The sequence below is a fragment of the Triturus cristatus genome, chromosome 7 (genome assembly GCF_964204655.1).
Source record: "Triturus cristatus chromosome 7, aTriCri1.1, whole genome shotgun sequence".
In the NCBI taxonomy this organism is placed as follows: domain Eukaryota; kingdom Metazoa; phylum Chordata; class Amphibia; order Caudata; family Salamandridae; genus Triturus; species Triturus cristatus.
Window position 1 is genome coordinate 723,033,189 of NC_140590.1, and position 25,204 is coordinate 723,058,392.

The window sequence follows — 25,204 nt, forward strand, 5'->3', positions numbered from 1 at the left end:
CAGTTAAGCAGACTTAGTGGGCAAGAGTTCGCACCACACTAATTTGCTTATTTTATGGCAGTGTCACCCCCGAGTCTAGAGGTTATTCAGCACAGTACATAAAAGAACCTTTCTTCTGTAGGGTTCCTCTCATCACACTGACAGAACAAGGCAATAGGCATCAAAGTTCGGTCCCAGCACCCCACACAGTAAAATGTAAACCCTATAGTAATAAACAAAGAAATACATGTACCATTATTTGGACTACAAACCATAGCTTAACATTCCCTACCTCCATGAAACCCCACGTAAGACATTTCCCCTTCCATTCTGGATAACTTTGTGATGAAGTACACAAACACACTTGAATCTGGTACCATAGCTTTGTTGATCTCATTCACAGCAGAATACCTAAAAAAAAAAAAGAATATCACCAATTAGAAGTGGTCCTCTTTAGTAGCCTCCAAATCAGCACTTTGTTGAATGGGAACATACAATACAGCAAAATATAATAAAGAATCTTTCACCAAATACATACAATCTTCCAAACGACAGCAAAAAATAAAATAAATAGCTTTTTCTTACGTTTTCATATACAAAGACACAGTAAGGCAAAGGGTAACCAAACTCAGGAAATTGGAGTAAAGAAAACGAAGGACAGAAAAAGGACTATGGATAAAGTTTGTTGGATGTTAGATACTAATATATTTATTTTGAAAGTTTTAGCAAATGTACTGGACATCCAGAGTCTCCACATCTGTTTTTCTACAATAACCAGAACTTGTGACAGCCTCCTTTTTTAGGTGGATATGAGATTAGATAAGTGCCCAAAGTGAAAGCAGAGGGCTATATGCAGACATTCGATCGACCTACACTCAAGAATGAAGTCCAAACAGTAGAAAGATGTATCCCATGCATTTTCAGGTAGCAAGCACTCAAGTATTTTCCACACAAAGTGGTCTTACTCACGCATCCAAACTTTCTTCCAAAAAGAAACTCAGTCTTTTATGCAAATCAGATAATCACCCTAATACCTGTGTCTTTTTTTCCTTACCCTGCGACTTCAATTAAGCACTCTTTGATGCGTTGAATTTTGAAAGGGTGTTAAGTTCTGCTCTGTTCTAATTGGTTAGTTTTAGACAAGTATGTTTATCTTACTGGAGAAATTCCCAGTGAGAAAACCTGGGAGAGTAGGCCACACAGGCTCTCTTCCAAGACTCGTGCATTAGTAGAATGTTCAAGTGTCTCATGAAACTGAGGCTTCAGGTCAAGCAGAAGGAAATTCATTAGGAAACCCCGTGAAAGGAAGAAGAACTCTTGTCAAATCAGGAAAATATGACGTTAGACACAATGAAAAGAATTTGAGCAGGGGCATGCGGATTTACTGAAGGCTCACTTTTAAATATTTTCACCCATAAGAGGGTGACAAGCAATAAAAGTAATACATTTTAAAGCTATTTTCTCACATTGGAGGCCAGTGCATATTTCTCAGACTGTTAAAAATACGGCCAAATCACTTCAGACCCACTCTTATAGCTTCCTTCTGGATATGGTGCATTCTGTAAGGACATTCACAGGAAGCTCTAGATATGGTGAAGTGCACAAGAATGTATACCGTCTTAAGATTCTATGGTTTTTCATAGTAATATACATCGGGCGATCATTTAGTTCTAACCATGTAAATCCAGTAGATACATTTAACGTCACATGCAATATAACAAATACAAATTTCACAGAGCCTTTATTTATGAAATAGCAGAAATAAGCCAACATTCAGAAACCTTGTGTGAAGAATTAAGTGTTCCCTTACTGCTCCCGCATCAGTTAAGAAGGGAGTTAGAATGAGGCACTGCTAAACAAGTGCAAAAAAATTACTTGATCATCAGGAAATGCTGCATTTGTGTATATAGTCAGAAACCCTGTCCCGTTGGTCAGCATTAAGGTTTATGGAAACACGTCATGCCTATGTCAAAAGATATATGTGACAGCCTCAGAGAAATAGTGGCCACTGCTCATCAGTCTGGAAAGGCATATAAGGAAAATGTTACTCACCATGTAACCATCTATTTGTGGCATGTAGTGATGCAGACTCACAAGCTGTGCAAACTCCTGCCATCTTGTGTTGGACTTGGACATGTGCAACTTATTTTTCCTCAAAGAAGTCTTTGAAGTACGAGGTATTGGTACTCCACCTATTGCTGGTAATGAGCGTGGGAATTGGCTTCATTGTTAGATAGCTTTTCCCCATGATGGGTGAGGATGCAAATGAATCTTAAAAATATATGACGCCACCCACTGAAAACAGATCATACAAGCCAGAGTCCTGGTTGGTCGTTTGCCCCTACCAAATCGCTGTCGGTCACATATTCACCTAAGAATTTCACCTCTGTCTGCTGCATCACAAAGTCAACTCTTTTTAAATTTATTGGAATTAGTCTGGCATAATCAGATCTACCAGCGATCTCCCACTTTAGAGAGTATATTTCAGATCCATGTTTTGTAAGTTGTCCTTGCTAGAATTCAAGTATTCCATTCCCTTTAGAAATACACTCTCCCCTAACAAGCGTCTTAAAAGCCTCACACAAAGAGGCGGACTGAGGTGAACGAGTCCTGATTTAATTCAAAATATGTAGCAAAAGACTGCTTGATTTCAGACTGAAAAGCCTCGTACAGCAGTTCTTCAGGCTGCAGTCACCATTGCCTGCAGCTACGAGCCACAGTAGGGACATGTAGGGAGAACATATGTCTGACAGCAGAAACAAGCCTAGCCTCCAGATCTTGAAGTCTACGCCCCAAATGATTGTGTTAGGTGCAGCAGCCCTAGCCTCAATCCAAGCTTCCCATAAAGGTCAGAGCCGTCAGCATTTGGTCAGTAGGCATTTATCAATAAAACATGCACGTTTCTAAGCAGATCTTGCAATAGTAGGTAGGGGTCCTGTGGATCTGCCTTGACAGCCAGAGGTCGGAATAGAACTCCTTTTTTAATCAGTATGGTGAATCCTCATGCATAAGTGGAGAACAAGGAGAAGTCGGGATACACAATACACCCGCTCCCAAGGGTGCTAGCACAAAATGCTAAATGTCTCACTAGGAGTAGTTCTATGTCAACACCATGCCTGGTGAGATAAGAGCAGATTAGGCGAGCCCTGCGAGGGTTGTTCATTCAATGCATATTCCATGATATACATTTCAGTTTGAACAATCTGTCTGTGGTGAATCATCAGCCATAGTTCGCGGTGGTCTTGTGTTGTGTTTTAAAAAGGATGCAGTGTGCCGTATATTTGAGCAATGCGATTGTATGGCCAGAATAGCCTACCATCTGCCCCACCCAAATTGAGCCCCATTGTTGTTGTTTGGCTCACTAATTACATTTTTTTTCCTGCAGCAGATTTACTTATTTCTTTACAAATATGGATTCCGCAAAAAGTTTCGGCTAAATTTCCAGATAACTTTGAAACTATCATGGATACCACTATTTAAACAATTACTAGTCTTCATTCGAACTTCAGGGAAGAAATGGTTAGCATTCGGACAAGATTCACATGACTGGCTTAACAAACCATCCCTCCACATTGAAGAGACTTGTCATTTTACTCACTGCAGCTTAAGGTATTTTTTGAATGTTTGGTACCTTTCACTATATTACAAACATAAAGCCAGTCACTTTTCAGCAGTACACAACAGACTATGGGTACTCCTCATATACATAGTTGGTTCCTCAATTTTTTTCACTTGCACAAGTTACTACTTGTGTAACGATATATCTGTAAGAGACATTAGTTAGTGATAGATTCCTTACCTTAGAATATCCCCAGACGTCACATTGGATCCGTAAAGTTTTGCTAGCAGTACCCCTGCGCGTCAGTAGGTGGCGTCGTGTGCCTCCGCGTCCGTAGCTGTCGTCGTAAGCGCCGAGATGATGTCACGGAGACAACTAAGGCGCCACCCATGTGTGCTGACGTCAGTTCTGTACACGACTTTCCACGCCAGGAACGCTGAGTCATGCAAGAAACTGACCACTGGTGCCAAGAAACTGGGGCCCTGAAAGGGATGACCTTAACCCTAGAAATCAGTTCGCAGAACAGGGAGGATGGGTGGGGCAGTAAGGAATCTATCACTAGCTAATGTCTCTTACAGATATATCATTACACAAGTAGTAACTTGTGCATCTGAAAGAGACACGTTAGTGATAGATTCCTTACCTTAGAATAGATACCCCAGCAATACCAACCCCGGAGGTGGGTCTGCAAATAGATTACACCAGAAAGTCACAGAGAACAGAACGGCCAAAGAAGCCGTCTCTCTGGACCGGACTGTCAAGGCTGAAGAGGGGTGAAACCCCGAAACCGGTCCTAGGATGCTGGTTTCCAGTCCAGGGAGGACCTGGCCTGGCAGTTCGGGCTGGACTGTTCCCATTGGGCACAGGATCTAGACTGATTTGCATATGGCTGGGTCCAAACTGGAATGGCATGGTGAGCAAAAAAACGATGGATTAAGGCCTAGATCTCTGTACTGGGGTGAATGTATGACATGGTTCTGCATTCTGTCCATCAATAGTTCTTTCTGCAGTAATGCTTGGTAAACATGTGCAGCGAGGCCCACGTAGTTGCCTGACAACCGTCCTGCAAGGCGACGCCGCGTCCCAAGGCAGTAGTGGCTGCAGTCATAGGAGGCTCCTTCTTAGCCAACGAATAACACGCTTTGATGCACTGAACGACCCACGAGAGACGGTTCGTTTGTGTAGGGCCCGACCTGGAACTGCTGTGTGTGCTTCAGATAGAACGAGAGCGCAGGTTTTGGGTCCAGACGGTGGAACCTCTCTTCCTCCTTTGAAGGATGCGGAAAGAAGGTCGGCAAGGTGATGGTCTGCCCAATGTGGAAGGGCGTGACAACCTTTGCCAAGAAAGAAGTCCTTAAAACCACCTTGTCCGGATGAACAGTAAGGAAGGCAAATGCTACTTACCAGTATGCATCTGTTCTTGGCATGTAGAGCTGCACATCTACACACTGTGCATAGATCGCCATCTGGTGTTCGGCCCGGATGTTTGCAGTAGTTTTTCCTCTTGGAAAGTCTTTGGAAGTCACGAGGTATGTGACTCCTCCTTTGGATCATACTGCGCATGGGCTTCGGCTCCATCCTCAGATTGTTTTTCGCCAGCAGGGAAATGATGGAGCGTAGTAGTAAGTTGTGAAGATGCCCATGTGTGTTGTATCTAAATAAGATAAAATGGAACAGATAAAGGTAGGCGGGTAGGCGTGTGTAGATCTGCAGCTCTACATGCCAAGAAAAGATGCATACTGGTAAATTGCATTTGCCGTTCGAGGCATATGAGCTGCAGATTACACACTGTGCATAGATTATATAGCAGTACTCGCTCCAAGCGGCGACCACCAGTATATGTTGCAATGGTTTGACAATGTTTTGAGTACAGCCTGGCCCACACTAGCTTGTTGCTTAGTTTGCACATCTACACAATAGTGTTTAGTGAAAGTGTGCGGTGTAGAACATGTAGCTGCCTTGCAGATATCATCTAAGGGAATGTTCCCTAAAAATGCCATGGAAGCCCCTATCTTACGTGTAGAGTGGGCTTTGGGAGGGAACAGTTAGCGTTCGTTTTGCTTTGTGGTAGCAAATCTGTATACATTTAACAATCCACCTAGCTATCCCAGCCTTGGAGATGGGGTTGCCTTGGTGTGGTGGTGAGTAAAACACAAACAGTTGTTTGGTCTTACGAAAGGGTTGAGTTCTTTCGATGTAGTAGAGTAAGGCTTGTTTGTGGAGAGCTCTTTCTGCAACGGTCTGTGGCTGCGACAAGAATACCGGCAGTTCCACAGATTGGTTCAGGTGAAAGGGAGAAATGACTTTAGGGAGGAATTTTTGATTAGTGCGGAGAACCACTTTGTTATGGTGCATTTACAGAAAGGGTTCTTGAATGGTAAATGCTTGTATCTCACTGACTCTTCTGAGGGAAGTAACGGCTACAAGAAAAGCAGTTTTCCATGTTAGGAATTGAAGTTCACATTTGTGCAGAGGTTCAAATGGAGGCCTTATTAGTCTTGTGAGAACGATGTTTAGGTTCCACACAGGTGAGGGTGGCACTCTGGGGGGAATTATTCGTTTGAGGCCTTCCATGAAGGCTTTTATGGCAGGTACTCTAAAGAGTGACAGATATTGCCTGTTTTGTAGATAAGCTGCTATGGCTGCAAGGTGCAGTCTAATGGACGTGTAAGCTAGATTGCATCTTTGTAGGTGTAATAAATAGCCTATGATGTGTTGAATGGACACATCTAGGGGATTGAATTTATTGCTGTGACAATAAACCACAAAACGTTTCCACTTGGTTGCATAGCAAGCTCTAGTGGTTGGCCTTCTAGCTTCTCTAATGACGTTCATACAGTCTGGGGGAAGATTTAGATAACCGAATTCTATGATTTCAGGAGCCAGATCGCAAGGTTGAGCTGAGCTGGGTCCGGGTGCCTGATCTCTCCATGGTTCTGGGTTAAGAGGCGTGGAGAGAGGTTTAACTTTTGGTGCGGTACTACAGATAGTTCCAGCAGTGTGGTGTACCACGGTTGTCTGGCCCAAGCTGAAGCTACTAGAATGAGAGTAAGGGAGTATTGTTGTAGTTTGCGCACCACTAATGGAATGAGTGGGAGAGGCGGAAAAGCGTACGCAAATTTGCCTGACCAGTTCATCCATATCGCATTCCCTTTGGACAATGGGTGTGGATACCTGGTGGCGAAGCTTGGGCATTTGGCGTTTTCGTGGGTGGCAAAGAGGTCTATTTGTGGATGCCCCCACATTTGGAAGTACGGGTGAAGAACTTGTGGATGGAGTTCCCACTCGTGGATCTGTTGTGTTTGTCTGCTCAGCAGATCGGCCATATTGTTTTGGACTCCTGGGACATGTTGGGCTAGGAGAAAGATTCTTTGGGGTATGGCCCATCTTCATATGCTCGGTGCTAGCTGAGAGAGCTGCGGAGAGTGTGTGCCTCCTTGTTTCTGTATATAGTACATGGCTGTCATGTTGTCCGTGCGGACTAGGATGGCCTTGCCTGATATCTGTGTTTGAAAAGCCTTTAGTGCTAAGAATATGGCTAGCAACTCCAGATAGTTGATCTGGAGTAACTTTTGTTGAAATGTCCACCTGCCCTGCATGGTGTGATGTAGTAGGTGAGCTCCCCAGCAGGAGAGCGATGCGTCCGCTGTTAGTACTATCTGAGGAACAGCACCAGGAACGGTCGCCCTTTGGAAAGGTTTTTGGTGGTCCACCACTGCAGAGAACGGTGGGCACGACCGTCTACCAACACCAGATCTGTCAATTGACCCTGGGCCTGGTTCCATTGGCGCGCTAAGCACTCTTGGAGAGGATGCATCTGGAGTCTTGCGTGAGGTACTATAAATATGCAAGAGGCCATCATTCCTATGAGTTGCATGAACACTCGAGCTGAAAGAGTGTGTTCCGGCTGAAATTTGGCGCGTAGAGCCTGAATGCTTGCTATCCTGGCAGGACTGTGGTAGGCTAGCGCTCTTGAGGTGTCTATAGTGGCACCTAGGTATTGTTTTATGTGGGACGGTTGCAGATGGGACTTCGTGTGGTTTACTGTGAAGCCCAGTTCGTGAAGTAGTTGGATGGTGGCGTGAGTGAGTTGTACACACTGGTTGTATGAGCTGGCTTTTATTAGCCAGTCGTCTAGGTATGGGAAGACGTGGATGTGTTGTCTTCGCAGGTGTGCTGCCACGACCGCTAGGCACTTGGTAAACACTCGCGGTGCTGTGGTAACTCCGAATGGGAGCACTTTGAATTGATAGTGTTGACCGTCCACTACAAACCTGAGAAACTTTCTGTGAGCTTTGTGAACGGGAATGTGGAAATAGGCGTCCTTGAGGTCTAGGGTGGCAAGGAAGTCGTTTTGGGAGAGCAGGGGAAGTACCTGCTGGAGTGTGACCATGTGGAAATGGTCCGAGTGTATATAGTGATTTAGGGGTCTGAGGTCCAGGATGGGCCTTAGAGTGTCGTCCCTTTTTGGTATGAGAAAATATAGGGAGTAAACTTCCATATTTTGTTGGTGGGCAGGAACTAGCTCTATCGCACTCTTTTGTAGGAGGGAGATTACCTCCTGCTTTAGAAGTGACAAATGTTCCTGTGATATTGGGCGTTGTTTGGGTGGAATGTTTGGGGGGATAGATTTTAGCTCGAGGCAGTAGTCTGACCGAATTATTTGTGTTACCCATTTGTCTGAGGTGATAGGAGCCCAGACATGAAGGAAATTGTGGAGTCTGCCCCCGACTGGAGTGGGATGGTCTTGGGGAAAAGGAGGGAAGTCATTGGGTAGGGGTGGAGTCAGAGCGGGAGGTATTAGTTTTGCCTCTGCCTTTATTGTTGTTACCCCTGTAGCCACCTCTCTGGTAACCCCTAGTGAAGGTGGATTGTGTAGGGGCTTTATAGGATGTAGAGGCGCTGTCGGAGGAGTAGCCTCTGGCGGTACTTCGAAAGGAAGAACGGCGAAAGGAGCGCCTAGGAGAGTGTGACTGTAAGGCTCCCATAGACTTTGCCGTATCGGTGTCCTTTATTTTCTCAAGGGCAACGTCAACGTTTGGGCCAAAGAGATGTTCTTAGTCAAAAAGGTGGTTGAGGATGAAAGCCTGCACCTCGGGTTTAAAACCCGAAATCTGTAGCCAGGCATGCCTACGGAGGAGGACGCTGGTATTAATTGCCCTAGAGGCGGTGTCAGCAACATCGAGGGCGCAGCGTATGGAGGTGTTGGTGATGGTTTTTCCCTCCTGGATTAGCTCATTGGCTCTATTCTTGTATTTGTCAGGGAGGTGTTGCATTATGGCTTCTAGCTCATCATAATGTGCCCTGTCATAGCGTGCTAAAAGCGCTTGGGTGCTTGCAATTCGCCATATGTTGGCAGCCTGGGATGCAGTTCGCTTGCCAGAGGCATCTAGGAGTTTGGACTCTTTATAAGGTGGTGGTGCCTCGCCTGATGACTGGGAGTTTGCACGTTTCCTTGCAGAGGAGACTACTAGGGAGTCTAGTGGTGGGGACCCTCTGATGTAGGTGGGGTCTGTAGGAGCGGCCTTATACTTCTTTTCGATGCGAGGGTTGATGACCCTGGCTCTGACCGGGTCTTTAAAGACCTCTGGCGCGTGTTTGATAACCCCTTTAAGCATGGGCAGAATGGAAGTGGCCCTGTGTGTAGTATCAAAAATATCTAGGAGGAAGTCCTCCTCCACGGGGTCTGTGTGGAGATCTACTCCGTGATAGTGTGCAGCCCTATGGAGCAGTTGGTTAAACCCCATAGTGTCTTCTGGGGGGACAGTCTTGAAGGGTAAAGGTCGTCCTGCGGGACGTTAGGGATGTCTGGGATGATGTAGTCGTCCCATGGGTCTGGGGAGCCTGTAGGAGTGGGGTCCCCTGTGGGTTGGTCATGGGGTCCGTCACCTGTGTCGTCGTAGACATCGTCATCATCCTCACCCGGAGAGGGTGTGGGGGAATGATGAGGTGGGGGAGGCGGAGGAGACTGAGGAGGTGGAGGAGGAGGTGGAGGAGGGGGTGAGGGTAGTCTCAAAGGGGAGGTAGCAAAGTCTCCTCTCTTTGTAGGTGGAGCTGAGGCAGGCTTGTCCAGCGGTCTCTTCTTGATGCTGAGCATCAAATGTCCAGTTTTAGGGTCTTTGATAAGTGTTTCTTGGAGTGGATCGGGCCGAAATAGTTTCTCTGTGAGGGGCGATCCGTCGGAGCCGAAGGTGTCGGAGCCGTAGGTTTTTTAGTCTTGGAGTCATCAGTTCGTTGTTTTGAACTGTGTGGTTTAGAAAAGTCCGGTTGTTTCCTCGGTTCCGAGATGACTTTCGGCTTCGAGGTGTGGGTGTCGATGGCTTTGGATTTTTTGCTCGGTTCCGGGGATGGTGTCGGTACCAAGGAGCTAGTGGTTGTCTTCGGCGCCGAGCGCTTCAGTGTGGAGCTCGGCGCGGAGGAGGAAGAGGAAGCCATCTTCTTTTTCGGTGCCGGTGCGGAGGAGTGTTTCTCGGCACCGACGGCAGGCTGGCTTGAGCCCGAGCTGCCAGAGGCTTGATGGGCTTCTTAACCGCGCCCGAAAGCGAGGTATGTGAAGCAGTGTCTTTGGTCGTACCTAGGCCCGAGGGCGAAGGCGCGACCGAAGCCTTTATCGATGCCGTCGAGGGTGGGGGGTGGGGATCGATGTTAGTACTCACGCCCCTTTGTGCCGGAGTGATGTCCTCGACATCGGAGTCGTCTGCTTCGGAGGCGCCGATGAGGCCCTCTTTCGGTGTGCTGGTCCTCGGGAACATCGACGCCTTCTCCGAATATGCCGTCGGGGATTGCAGTCAACGAGTGTTCCATGGTTCTCCTCGCCCTTCGGTCCCGAATGGTCTTTTTGGACCAGAAGGATTTGCACGCCGGACAGTCTCGAGCCTCGTGTTCTGGGGACAGGCAGAGGTTGCACACCTCATGGAGATCGGTGTGAGGAAATTTGGACCCACATCGAGGAAACTTCTTAAATGGAGTCCTTTCCATGAGCCAGGACCGGAGCGGAGGTAGGCCCGAAGGCCTGCGTCGACGACCGGAATCAAAGACGTCTAATGATGAGTCGCGTCGAGAGGGGAGATCGCGATCGAGAACAATACCGCGGAAGGGAAGGATTGCGCGTCGATTAGGAGAACTGGAAACGGTTCAGAGCCGGAGCGCGATGAACACATCCGAGCCCGATGGCGGGAAAAAACAATCTGAGGATGAAGCCGAAGCCCATGCGCAGTATGATCCAAAGGAGGAGTCACATACCTCGTGACTTCCAAAGACTTTCCAAGAAGAAAAACAACTGCAAACATCCGGGCCCAACACCAGATGGCGATCTATGCACAGTGTGTAATCTGCAGCTCATATGCCTCGAACAGAAGGTTTAGAAGAAAGAGCCTGGAGCTCACTCACTCTTCTGGCAGAGGTGATAGCTACCAGGAAAGCCGTCTTGAGAGTGAGAAGACACAAAGGACAGGTATGAAGGGACTCAAAGGGAGCGCACATCAGATATGTCAAGACAAGGTTTAAGTCCCACTGAGGCATTATGAATGGCACGGGAGGAAACGTGTGAGTAATGCCTTTTAGGAAATGGTTAACAACCGGGGACTTAAAATGAGAAGGCTGATCTGGAAGCCGTGAAAAGGCGGAGATAGCCGAAAGATAACCTTTGATAGTGCCCAGAGCAGAGCCCTGCTGGGCCAAAGAAAGAAGGAACAGAAGGACTTCGGAAAGAGGGGCAGAAAGGGGATCCACAGCCTTAGCTGTGCACCATGCCACAAACTTGTTCCACCTGCAGGCGTATACCATTTTAGTGGAGGGACGCCTGGCTGCCAGAATGACATCACAGACTTCGAGAGGAAGATTAAAAGCTGTCAACTGTCTCCGCTCAATCTCCACGCAGGAGGTGGAGGCTGGACAGGATCGGGTGGAGGACCGTCCCCTTCTGCTGCGACAAAAGATCCTCCCGAAGAGGCAGACGGATCGGGGGATCGGTCGCCATGCAGAGTAGCTCGGGATACCAGTATCTTCGTGCCCAATACGGAGACACAAGGATGACTTGGGGCCGGACGCGCCAAATCTTCTTCAGCACTCTGGGCAGAAGTGGAATAGGCGGAAAGGCGTACCATAGACCGCAACTCCACTCGCGGTGAAAAGCGTCACCTATCGAGTGCCGCCTTGGGAAGTCCAACGCGCAGAACTGAAGACATTGCACGTTCTCTTCGGTGGCGAATAGATCTAACAAAGGCTCTCCCCACTGCTGAAAGATACCTTGCACCACTTCCGAGTGAAGATGCCATTCGTGATCCATCAAGCACCGGCGGCTGAGTACGTATGCCCTGGCGTTCAGAGAACCTGCCAGGTGTTGAACCATCAAGGTGATGCCTTGATGTTCCAGCCATGTCCAGAGGCGCAGAGCCTCCTGACATAGGGTCCAGAACCCCACCCGCCCTGTTTGTTGCAATACCACATGGCGGTGGTGTTGTCCGTGAACACCTGCACCACACTTCCCCGGACAGAGGTAAGGAATGCCTTCAGCGCAAGTCGGATCGCCCAAAGCTCCAACAGATTGATATGGAGCCGGGACTCCGCCGGAGACCAGAGGCCTCTGATCTCCGCCTCTCCCAAGTGGCCTTCCCATCCCAGGAGGGACGCATCCGTCACCACTGTGTACTCCAGTTGGGGAAGCGAGAGGGATCTGCCATTAACCCAATCACGATTCGTGATCCACCACTGCAATTGCCGTGCAGTGCCCTCTGAGATCTGGACATGATCGGACAGGTTGCCCTGATTCTGCGCCCACTGGAACTTCAGGTCTCACTGCAGAGCCCGCATATGCCATCTGGCATGTGATACCAGCAGGATGCAGGAGGCCATCAGGCCCAGAAGCCGGATTGTCATCCTGATTGAAACCCGGGACAAAGGCTGAAGATCGGAATCATAGCCTGAATATCCCCAGACTCGCTGCACAGGAGGATAAACCCGAAACAGCGTCAAATCCAGAACCGCTCCGATGAAGGGCAGCCTCTGAGAGGGACTCAGGTGCTACTTTGGCACATTGATGGAGAACCCCAGCAAATGCAGGAGGTCGGCCGTAGTCTGAAGGTGGTTCACGACTGCCTGGGGCGAGTCCGACTTCAACCTCCAGTCTTCGACGTAAGGGAAGACTGAAACCCCCGACCTGCGCAGGTGAGCTGCAACCACCGCCATCACCTTTGTGAACACCCGAGGGGCGCTGGTAAGGCCGAAGGGGAGCACGGCAAACTGAAAATGCTCCTGGCCTACCGTGAACCGCAGGTAACGCCGGTGGGGCGGCAGGACGGGGATGTGACAATATGCATCCTGCAAGTCCAACGCTACCATTCAGTCTCCAGGGTCGAGGGCAGCCAGGACCTGAGCCAGTCAGCATTTTTAACTTCTTCCAGAGGAAGCGATTGACTTTCCAGAGGTCCATGATGGGGCGCAGGCCCCCTTTGTCTTTTTTGGGGACCAGAAAGTAGTGGGAATAACAACCACTCCCTACTTCCAGCCCAGGAACGCACTCAATGGCCCCCTTGGCCAAGAGGGCCGTGACTTCCTGCTGGAGAAGTACCAAGTGATCCCCCAACATGCGGTGGCACCGAGGTGGCATGGTTGGAGGGGAGGACTGGACGGGAAAGGAGTAACCCCTGCGGATGATCTGCAACACCCACTTGTCTGATGTGATATCGCGCCAGTGGGGGAGGTGGTGGCGAATCCTGCCACCCACCGGCGTGGGTGCTCCACAAAGCTCGGATTAGGAAGGTTTGGAGGTAGAAGCAGCGGAGGTGGACTGACCCCCACGCTGAATCCCAGACCCGCCCCTGCAAAAGCCACGTCTGCGGCCATGCTGAGGCTGGTTCTGCACAGGCTTGCTGAATGAACGCGCCTAGGCGCCTCTGCCGTGGCCACGAAAGGAACGAAAACCAGGAGTGGCTGGGCTCTTTGCGGAAAAACCCAAGGACTTGGCCGTGGCTCGCGAGTCCTTAAAACGCTCCAGTGTACTGTTGGCCTTATCGCCAAACAGGCGAGTGCCATCAAAGGGCATGTCCATGAGCGAGCTTTGGACATCGGGCGAGAACCCAGTAGATCGCAACCAGGCGTGGCGACGAAGCGCCATAGTCTTAAAAATTGCCCTACCCAGTGAGTCCGCGGTGTCCAATCCAAACCGAATGGCGAACTTAGCCGCATCCTTACCCTAAGCAACAGCTTGGGACAGTACAGCGTGGGTCTCTTCAGGACACTGAGGCAACACCTGTGCAACTGTATCCCACACCGCGTGAGAATAGCGGCCCAATAAGCAGGCGGTGTTCACAGACCGCAGCCCCAGCTGGCCGAAGAGAACAACCACTTACGGAACTGCTCCAGCTTCTTAGAGTCCTTATCCGGGAGAGCCGTGGGAAAGGTACTCTGTGACGTCGAGGCTTGGATGACCAGGCTCTCAGGCGTAGGATGAGTGGTCAGAAAAGTGGGGTCACCAGGCGCAGGGCGGTGAGGTCTGGCGACATTCCTATCCACAGTGGCCCTTGTGGCTGGCCACGACCTGGTGCCCAACAAGACGTCAGTGAGGGCATCATTAAAAGGGAGCAGGGGCTCCGACTAAGTGGACGCCGTCTGCATCACCTCAGTGAGGAGATTAGTTTTGAGGGCCACCGTAGGGAGATCAAGGTTAAGGACCTCAGCTGCCCGACGGAGCACCATTGTGTAGGAGGAGCCCTCCTCCATGGTAGGCAGGGGGGGGGGAGAGGCTAACCCCGGGTCAGAGGAGACATCGAGGTCGCCGGCACCCCCAAGTCGTCCACCCAGTCCTGCTCGGAGTCACACTGATGGGCAAGAGGGTCCTCGGACCCTCCCAGTCGTCCTCCACCTCTGTCGCATGGGGAACAGACCGCGGTGGCAGAGCTGGAGCCAGAGAAGGAACATACAGTGCCGGGAACAGCGCTGGCCAGGGCCGAGCTGGTGCTGCGTCCCAATGCGGATCCCAGGTAGGAACAAAATGGTCCTGGAAACGGGGCAAGGGGGGGACAAACGGCACCCACTGCGGGGCCGGAGCCGAGGGTGACGCTGGGGCCGGAGCCGGCAGCGCTGGACCTTGTGGCGCCGGAGCCAACGGCGCAGGATCCTGTGGCACCGAAGATGGATCCGCCGGCTGCGCCGGCGGCCCAACAGGATCTGGACACGGGACCGCGGGGCCCGAAGACGCACCGGCGGGAGACCGAGGGTTAAAGAGGCGGTCCATGATGGCAAGAAATTCTTGCACCTGTTCGGGAGTCGCCGACGGACCCGGGTAAGGTGGATAGGCTGTGGGACTCACAGGCTCCAAAGGAGCCACAGGGGCAGAACCCCTGTCCCCCACGTCCGCATCCGAGGACCGGCGAGGGGACGTTGGAGAGCGAAATCACTTCTTCGACTTCTTTTTTTGTCGACACTTACCCGAATCCGAGGGCGAAGACTTGGAGCCCGTGGAGCGACGACTGCGGCCCCGTGAGCGTTCCCGGGAACGGGACCTGGAACGGCGCTGGGACGAGTGCCAGACCTCCAGCAGCTTCCGGCACCCTCCCTCAAGGCCTTCGGGGCCATGGCTCAACAGTCCAGGCAGGAACGGGATACATGGTCGGTTTCCAGGCAGTAGAGGCAAACATCATGGGGGTCCGCCACCAACATATTGCGATGGCAGGCCCCACAAGACTTAAACCCAGGCATCCCTATGTGCACAAAGGAAAAAGGAGACAAAAGTCTCAAAAAGGGTAGTCAAAAAGTGACTACGGTAAGCGCTCTAAGCGGAAAAAGATAGAACTGACATCATCGCGCATGGTTGGCGCCTAAGTAGTCTCCGTGATGTTATCTCGGCGCTTACGACGCCAGCGATGGATGCGGAGCGTACGACGCCACCTACTGACACGCAGGGGTACTGCAAGCAAAACTTTCTGGATCCAGTCTGACGCCTGGGGATAATCTAAGGTAAGGAATCTATCAATAACATGTCTCTTTCAGATCTCTGTACCAATTCAGGTCGTACCTATTCTTAACCTTTAATAGATAGTCTGGTGCAAGAGATTGTTGTCCAACTGGAACATCTTCTCCATTCGATCTGGGACAAGAATTCCTTCTTTAATCCAAAATGGCAAGTCTAATTGAATTATTGGTTTGCCCAGAGAATATACGGGCTAATATTTCATTTATGTACTTATTAAATAGTTAATCTTTCTTGAATAGCCAACTCGCTGGCTGTAAGATAGTCAGCAACAATGTGTCTCCAGCAGAAATGATAACCACAAAGGTAACCTTTAGGAGAACATTGGGAAATTGAGTGAAATAAAACCATAGCAGCCTATTAGTCAAGGGTAGTTTCAATTCCACATTTAGTCTCTTTCCTATTCCACATATTGTTTATTAATTTACTTAATGCACAAAGTGCCACTCAAGTTAGTTTTCATTCCTCAATGTAATCTTTAAAAAAAATATATTTGTTATTGAATTTGTCATTGATATTAGAGATTCAGTAATGACACAGTTTTGATACATAGTCAGTTCACTCCTAGGAGGCTACCAGTGTAATCATTTGTGAACAATGCAATGTATAGCTCTCAACAGGTCACCCCTCCCTCCCACCGACATCTCTCAAGTCCGGACCGCAATTAAAGGTAAAAATAAAGGTATTCTGTGATAGACGAACACAATGCTACAGGTATTATGATGATCACTCCCCAGTCAACTCTCTCTCATGTTCCTCCCAGTCACAGACCCTCTAGAGTAGGGGGCTTCAAACTGGGGGATGGGCCCTCCTAGGGAGGCCTCAGTTGATCCCACAGGGGGCTCCAGTCTCTGGACATGAGAAGACTCAGAAGCATTTGTTTTAAGTGTTAAAAACATGAGCGCCCGCAATACACTTTTTTAATGGGCCATCACTAACACATTTTGTCATTTATATCCTGACTGGGAGTATGTATAAATAAGCATTGGCATAGCCAATAGGTCTCGCCTTTGGGACTTTATAAGCGTGTAGCCATGCAACACTTGATATTGTTGCACCAAGGATATTGTGCTGGATAATTAAACACTTATAAGGTCCCAAAGGTGAGACCTATTGGTTATGCCAATGCTTGTTTTCTTTTGGGGACACATTGCTTGTCTTTGCGCCATCAAATGTAACAAACACAGTCACAACTAAAAACCTGAAATGCGAACTTACGAAGAAACATAAACTAAACATGCCATTGATAATGCCCGAAGATTATGCCAGTAATGGTAACTGATAAGCCACATTTCTTCCAATATACCAAAGGTTCTTTGGTATTTTTTGCAATATTTAAAAAAATTCTTCCATAGCCTAATCATTAGTTATTTAATTATTATTGCACAATTGATTAATTATTACCCGATTTATCCACAATCTCTCCCTAAATTAGTGTTTCCTAACCATGATAAAATGGAACCCAGGCTAGTGGCAACTACATAAGGCTGACTTTGAGCCGACCTTGTCCACAGTCACCCAAAAGAACTAATGAAGTAAGACGTCTAATCAATAGTAATGACAGCAAAAGTGAAACCACAAGTCCCAGAATGCTAAGCCCTGTTTGAAAGACCAGGACTGGCTGAAAGGTACCATTGTGACACGGGGTCAACGCACAGCTCTGCGCGTGTGCCTGTTGCAGCCTTTGTATTTATTGTGCCTGTGGTGAGTCCTTCCTTCATTTTGACGTAATTCAGAGCCCGCCTGCTCCTGACCGACAGGTTCTGGCTATTCTCATGGTTTATGACCAGAGCGTGGGGTTATTCGAAGTACCGGCTTGGGCATCTTTTTCCAGGAATTTCCGTGTATGGCTTGAGGTATAACCACCATGGACCCGTCTGGCCGGCTGCTCCCACCACTAGAAGAAATGTAATTATGTATTTTGCAGGTTCACATACCGCGCATACCAGTACTAGCCAGGGACGCGCCCTGCCTGAAGAAGCGATTCGTGGCCAAAGAATGATAGCCGAAGAAGCATTTTTTTCAAAGTTTGGGGCTAAACTCAGCAAAGCCTTTCATTGTAATATTTTGCGCTCCAAATAACCCAACAAAGTTTGTGAAACAAAAGAAACCGGGACACAGAGCAATTTAATTTTTCAAAACTTTGTCGGAGCCCGGCCGCATTGCATTCCCGGTTGCATTGCATTAACAGGAGCGTGCAACTCGCGCTGAAAGTTTAAAAAAGAAAAAGGAATGCAGCGTACCGCGAGTGGTGCGAGAGCGAGCACCAGGCCATATGTTTTGAATTATTGCGCCCGTGTCTGGGCACGATAATTCAAAACATATGGCGCCCGTGTGGGTAACCGCAAGCAGTAGGCCACACACACACACCAGCGTGTGGTGAGCTTTTGAAAGCCCCTTACTACAAGTCTCGCCAGAGCAGCGCATGCGCGCTGCTATAGGCTCGACCTAAAAAAGTTACAGAGCTAAACTGCAATGTTTAAATATGTTTAAACACTACCAATTTAGCAGTACAAGTGTAAAAAAATTGAGGGGGAGGATGATTATTATTATTTTCTTTACAGGAGGGCGCAACATTAAGATGTTTGGATACCACTGCTCCAGAGAGCAATGGGAGATCCATTTACCCCATATTTTATGGAATTTTCTGGGGCAGCCCCTGTTGATATTAGTCACTCTCAGCTATCATGAACATGTCCATAGCAGTTCTCTATTCCTGAGCCATAGGACTCCCCGCCGTTCCCCAGTGGCAGGCTGTATCCCTTTCAGTCCCTAACACAGCAAGGTTGCTGAATATTAACTGGGTTCGCAACAATTCGATGTCACACGGAATACCCATAACAATAACACCTAGGGTCCATAGGGAGGGGAGAGTCAATCCCAGCGTAAAGTTCCCTTGTGATAGTTCTGCAGTACATTTGGATTCTGGGGCAACTCCAGACTGTGTGTAAGAAGGAGCCTTCTATATCAGCACAATGTAAGCAGGAGGAGTCGGGCACTCTCTCCATGGCGTGAAGACGTCTTTTGTCATTGTAGGCTGTATGTAGGATTTGAACTGAATCAGCCGAAGCCGTGCCCTTATTGTGACTTCATGGGGATGTATCAAGGCTGCTTCCCAATGATTATCTTCCAGTTCCCCGACATCCCTTTCTCATTTTCGGCTTAAGCCCTTCCATTTATCAGGTTTATTATTAAGGAGGGTTCAATACGTGGAAAAGATCACCCCCCTCCTCAGGTCTTCTATAAGTAGCCATCCCTCAAGCGGTGCAAATTCTGGGATTCCTGCTCTAGGGTGCCCCTCAGCTGACCATGCATGTTGTGAATACTGAATTCATGCTTCAATGTGTCAAATGACACAAGGTCGCCCCCTTCCAGCAAATCTCCTATTTTCATGATACTAATCAGTTCCTATGGCCTGAGGTCTTCCAGTTTGCTAATCTCAGCCAGCGATTTCCACTCTCACAGTGGTGTTTCCTTAGTGGGCTGACCCTGCCATCCCATAGCTTTCGTAGCTCTGATTCAGCTCGCCACTGCCACCCTGGTGGCAGCAAGTAGGCCCGAGGTTCCCCAACCCCCATATAGATAGAGGATACAGAATTGATGTGTCCATTTGGAGCGTTCTAGGCTAAAGGTAAAATGATCTGGAGAAGTATAAAGCCAATCATTAATGTTAATGAGATGAGAGGCCCAGTAATATCCCCGCATATTGTGTAGGGTGATGCCGCCATTGAATGGATTACGCTAAAGTGTGGTCAGGGCAATCCTAAAGTGTTTACCATCCACAAAAATGTACGGAGGTTCCCTTCTATCCCAGCGAAAATATCAGGAGGAATCAGATCTTATGTGTGGTGAAGGGTGTATAGTTGCTTGGGTAGCTCTATCAGGCTTGGGTAGCTCTATCATTGTGACCATTGCGACTCTCCACAAAAGTATAAGGGGGAGCCCCCTCCATCTGCACTTAGCCTCTCAATAGTTGTGAATAACCCTCCACAGGTTGCACTCGTGGCAGGTCTCCTTGTGGAGTGTCAGGAATATGTCCAAATACTTGAATCCTAGAGTGGTGCATGTCAATTGATGAGGGAGGGGGAGGGCTAGGTTGGCACCCTGTGGAAAGTACAGGAGGGACTAGCTCTAGTTCGCTCGGTATCCAGAGTTCTGCCCATATTCATCCAGGACGTCGAATAGGAGGGGAAGAGATGACATAGGTCGAGTCACGTAAAGGAGATCATCAGCCCCTTTTGGGCTTCTCTCCCCGATATACAAACCCCAAAGATCCCAGGGAGGTCACGGATTCTACACACAAGAGATTTTATTATGAGGGCAAAGAGTAGGGGGAGAGGAGACATTCCTGCCGTGTTCCTCTGTCTACTGCAAATTCAGTGGACATCAGCCCGTTCACTCTTACAGATGCCCTGGGTTCTAGGAAAATCCTGAACTTAGGTCCAAAGCCGAATTTTACTAGCGTGAGTTCCAGAAAGGGCCAGGGCATGGCGTCAAATGCCTTTTCTGCGTCCAGAGCTAGTATGACCTGTGGCTCCGAATGCCCTTTCACTTTGTTGATCCAATTGTGGACCTGTATCAGATTGTGACGAGTCGATCTACTGGGTATAAAGCCTAATTGATCTGTATGGACAATCGGTGTTATAGTGTTTATTAATCTGATAGTTAAGACTGTCGCAAATATTTTCACTTCTAAATTCAATAGAGAGATTGGGCGGTACGAGACACACTGGTCTCTAGGTTTGGTATCTTTATGAATAACAATTATAGTTGCCTTTTGATGGTTGGGAGGGAAGGAATGGATCCGGTCGGCCTCTAGGAACATACCTAGGAGCTGGGGTCTCAGAAGATCCACAAATCTCTTATAGAACTCAGAGGATATCGCATTGGACCTGGGGGTTTTGTTAGTGCTGAGATGGGCTATTGCGCTTTGAACACCCGTCAGGGTTATCTCTGCCTCTAATCAGGGTGACCAGATTTTGAGAAGCAAAAACTGGGACAGGCCAGACATAAAAGTAGGACTAAAGTCTTCAACCTTACTTCTATGTCTGGCCTGTCTGGTTTTTGGAAGACAGACAGACAGACACACACACAAGCTATGGCAAGACTTTTAGCATCTACCTCAAGTATCCCTGCCCTCCTCTCTGCTGCTGCATGCATGCAGCCAACCAACCTGCTGTTTGAAACAAATACATTATTTAACTAAAGCATACTTTTTAATTCTCCTTTGCAGTATGACTTGACCTCTATCCAAAAAACCGGGACATGTACATAAAATAAAAAATGTGGCAGGACACCGTGACAGTCCTCTGAAAACCGGGACTGACTAGGGAAATCCGGGACATCTGGTCATCCTACCTCTAATGCACTATGGGCCTCTGAATCCAGCTGCGACGCAGCAATAGAGTCCAAATACTCAATTATCTGGGATCCAGATTGCAATGGCCTGGCCTTGTATAGCTCCTGATAATAATGTGCAAAGGATTTGGAGATGTCCACATCTGATTCCACCACCTTCTCATTTGGTGAGGTCATCCGGTGTACCCATCGGGACTCGAGCTCTTTCTTTGCCAGCTAGGCCAACAGTCTACGGGCTTTCTCCCCGGGATCAAATCATTTGTGTAATGTTGTATTTAACTGCGCTTTTGAGATTCCTAGACCCAAGGCGGAGTATTATTTTCTAAGGAGTGACAATTGGCGGAGTATAATGGGGTCCGGGTCTGGTTCCAGCCTACCATCTAGCTCTTGCATCTGAGATTCCAGGGCACCAAATGCATGCTTTCGCTTTTGTCCCACTAGATTTTGTGCCCTTTCTCGGAGGACTGTCTTATATGCCTCCCACAAAGTAATTTTAGAGGAAACTGTGCCTTCATTCTCCTTAAAATAGAGTTCAGTATCTACTCTGAAGCCAATTGCCACCTTCCTGTCCCTCAGATATTAGGCATTTGATTTTCAGAAGGTGCCTTGCCTCCCATCCCCTCCCATTCTCAACAGCAGGGGTGAATGATTAGATAGGGGCGGGCCAAATTAGTTGCATCCTGCACTTCCCCGCTGGTGCTAGGATGGCTAGGTGTTAGAACCGCTGAGCGAGAGCAGAGATCCACTTTGGATGCTGCAGTACGGAGTTGCAATGGAATGAGACCTATTTTAACTGAGCTTGGTTTGATTCCTCATTTTGAAAGGTCATCCATTGTGGAGCAACTTTGGAAGCAAGTACTTACAGGTGTATTTTTCCCCGTTAACGCTGTGTCCTGGGGATCGTCTCGTAGACCTAAATGTTCACCCGAAACCGAAATGTCGACATGTGCATCTTTCTTAACACTATTTGTTAGAGTTCATTTTGTATTTAAGTTCCATCGGATTATTTGAATGTTAACGATTTAGTTGATGGATCATTGGATTATCATAAACCATTGTTCGTTAAGAGGATTGTTTGCGCTTCTCCGAATCCCTGGAATTGATGCTAGGAGAGTGGAGGGATACCGAAGTAGCACCAGTGTGAATTTATGTACTGCTTTGCGTTGTAATATAGGAAAAGAGATTACATGTTTGTATAAAACTTGATGAAATATTGTTGGAACTAAATGAGTAAAATGTGCAAAAATATAATACACTTTTTCCATTCCTATTCTCCTGCATTTTGATTGAATTGATTTAACTAATTTGATGTATCTGGATCACCTAAGTGACATTCATTTCTTTTTTTAATTATACGCCATAATTCCTTAAGGAAGAACTGTGTCAACAGGATATAATCCAGGCAGGAGAATACACGATGGCCCTTGAGAAGTAGGAGTAACCCCTATCATGTGGGTGAGCCTGTCTCCACAGGCCTGTCAGGCTCATGGTGGTTGCCAAATTGGCAAGAGGGGGTCGAGCGGGCATGTGGTGGGGTAGGCTCCGACCTGTCCTGGGTTGGGTCTAGGACATCATTAAAATACCCCCCTATTAGCTGAATAGAGGAGTCTGCCTCCAGGAGAATATGTAATATCTTCTCTAGTGTGGGGGCCTGCAGTCTCGGGGGTGCATATACGCTAATTAAAGTTACATCTCGGCAACCCCACAAACCCCTCACTCTGACATACCTACCCAGTGGGTCAATCTAGCTTCTGGTAACTGTGAAGGAAGGGTTCTTACGGATAGAATGGTGACCCCCGCTTGATCCAGACGTGTTGCCCGCATGTGCCACCAAATGATATGTGACACTATTTAAAAACCTACAGTGTGTCACCTTGAGGTGTGTTTTTTCAAAAAATAGCACAGACGTTTGGAGTCTCTTTATGTATTGTGTGATTAGCCCTCCCTTGATCTTATCTCCCAGGCCGTTTACGTTCGTTCCAAGACAGGACAGAGATATTGCCCTACTCTAGTGCTTTAGCGTGCGTGGCTTTAGCGGTGTAAGAAGTGAGGGACTGTTTGAGCTCCGTGACGATCTCAATGACTTGGGGTGTGAGCGCCTAGCGAGCTCCTGGGTCAGGCCCCGTGATGAGACAGTTTCCCACCTGTGTGTTATCTTAGCAATGTAAAGAAGTAGCCCCAGAGAAAGTAGCCATTGGTGAAAATAAAACAAAACCCTAAACGAAGCAGTTAAACAAATCCCAATGGACCCCTTCCCACCACTCTCCCAACCCCACAAAGACCCCCATGAGTGAAACATTAAGCATCCAACCAAAGAACTACTCGCCGGGGGGTTCCGAGAGGTCTGCACAGCCTCACCCCCACCCATTAACTCAGTTTCTTGAACCCCAAAACAAAAACTCAAAGATCAACTGTTCCTGACAACAGTAATAGTCGTTCCCATTCGTGAATGTGTTGTGTTTGTCGACTGAGCAGATCCGCAGTCTGATTGTGTACTCCCGGGACATGTTGTGCGAGGAGGTATATCCTTTGGGGAATAGCCCATCTCCATATACTTTGCGCTAGGCGTGAGAGTTGGAGGGCGTGTGTTCCTCCCTGTTTTTTAATGTAAATACATTGATGTCATGTTGTCTGTACATATCAGGATAGCTTTGCCTATTAGCAAGAGTTGAAAAGATTTTAGTGCTAAAAATATTACTAGTAACTCCAGGTGATTTATGTGGAGTTGTTTTTGTTGAGGGGTCCATTGTCCCTGTACAGTTTGATTTTGTAGATGAGCTCCCCAGCCGGTGAGCGGTGCGTCTGTTAGTACTATCTGAGGAACCAGGTCGAGGAACGGCCGCCCTTTGGAAAGGTTGCGTGTATTCCACCACTGCAGAGAGCGATGTGTGCGGATGTCCACCAACAGAAGATCTGTCAACTGACCTTGAGCCTGGTTCCACTGATGTGCTAAGCATCCCTGCAAGGGACGCATCTAGAGTCTTGCATAAGGGGCGATGAGAATGCAAGAAGATATCATTCCGATTAACTGCATAAACACTCAAGCTGGCAATGAGTGTTGAGGCCAAAATTGTAGTATTAGAGTTTACATGGAGTGAATCCTGCCTGGATTGGGGTATGCTAGAGCTTTAGAGGTGTCTAGTGTAGCCCATAGATACTGTTGTATGTTGGATGGTTGAAGGTGAGACTTGGCGAGGTTTAATGTGAAACCTAAGTCGTGAAGTAGATGGACAGTTCTGTGTGTGTGCTGCACACAACTGTAGTGAGATTAGGCTTTTATGAGCCAATCGTCCAGATAAGGGAACGCATGGATGTGTTGCCTTCTTAAATGAGCTGCTACAACTGCGAGGCATTTGGTGAAGACTCTGGGTGCTGTGGTTACCCCGAATGGGGGACTTTGAACGGATAATGTTGTCATCCACCATGAACCTGAGATACTTTCTGTGAGAGGGGTGAATAGGAATATGAAGGTAGGCATCCTTTAGATCCAGAGTGGCGAGGAAGTCGCCTTGTTGAAGTAATGGGAGCACCTGTTGGAGAGTGTCCATATGGAGGTGGTCTACTTGGATGTAGAAGTTTAGAGGTCTGAGGTTTAATAGTGGCCTGAGAGAGCCGTCTTTTTTTTGGAATGAGAAAGTAGAGTGAGTAAACCCCTGTGCCCTGATGGGGTAAGGGGACTGGTTCTATTGCATTTCATTGTAGAAGAGAGAGATTCTCTTGTTTGAGGAGAGTCAGATGTTCTGTAGACATTGGACGGTGTTTGGGAGGAATGTGTGGGGGACTGGGTGTGAGTTCCAGACAGTAACAATACTGAATTCCAGACAGGTAGGAACTGTGAAAGGCATCCCCCGACAGGTGTGGAATGGTCGGGGTTAAGCGCAGGGAAGTCACTGCTTGGTGGTAGGGGAGGTGCGGATGTTATTACCCCAGCCTCTGCCCTTGTTGTTGTTAGCCCTGTAACCTCCTCTAAAGTATCCTTTGGAAAAGGAGCTCTGATTGGGGCTTTTGTAGGATGAGGATGGGTGCTCTGGTGTGTTGGCTTTAGAGCCACCCCTATAAAAGGAGCGTCGAAAGGATCCTCTTGGAGAAGATAACTGTAAGGTTCCCATGGACTTAGCAGTTTCCGTGTCCTTTTTCATCTTCTCTAAAGATGTGTCCACTGCAGGTCCAAAGAGCTGCTCTTGGTCGAAGGGCTGATTAAGGATCCTGTTTTGCACTTCTTGCTTAAATCCAGATATCCTGAGCAAGGCATGCCTGCGTAACAATACGCTAGTATTGACTGCGCGAGACGCGGTGTCCTCTGCATCTAGAGCACATTTGATTGATGTATTTGTGATCAA

At 48.2% G+C, this 25,204-nt stretch overlaps 1 protein-coding gene across 2 annotated transcripts in view; it reads right to left on the minus strand.

Annotated features, from left to right (window-relative positions):
- RNF213 (ring finger protein 213) overlaps positions 1–25,204 on the minus strand; it is a 2,329,248-nt gene that overhangs the window by 919,253 nt on the left and 1,384,791 nt on the right. For both annotated transcript variants that reach the window (XM_085617427.1, XM_085617426.1), the window contains exon 30: positions 272–390. In XM_085617427.1, the coding sequence (XP_085473553.1) occupies positions 272–390 (119 nt within the window). The remainder of the gene's footprint in view (positions 1–271; positions 391–25,204) is intronic.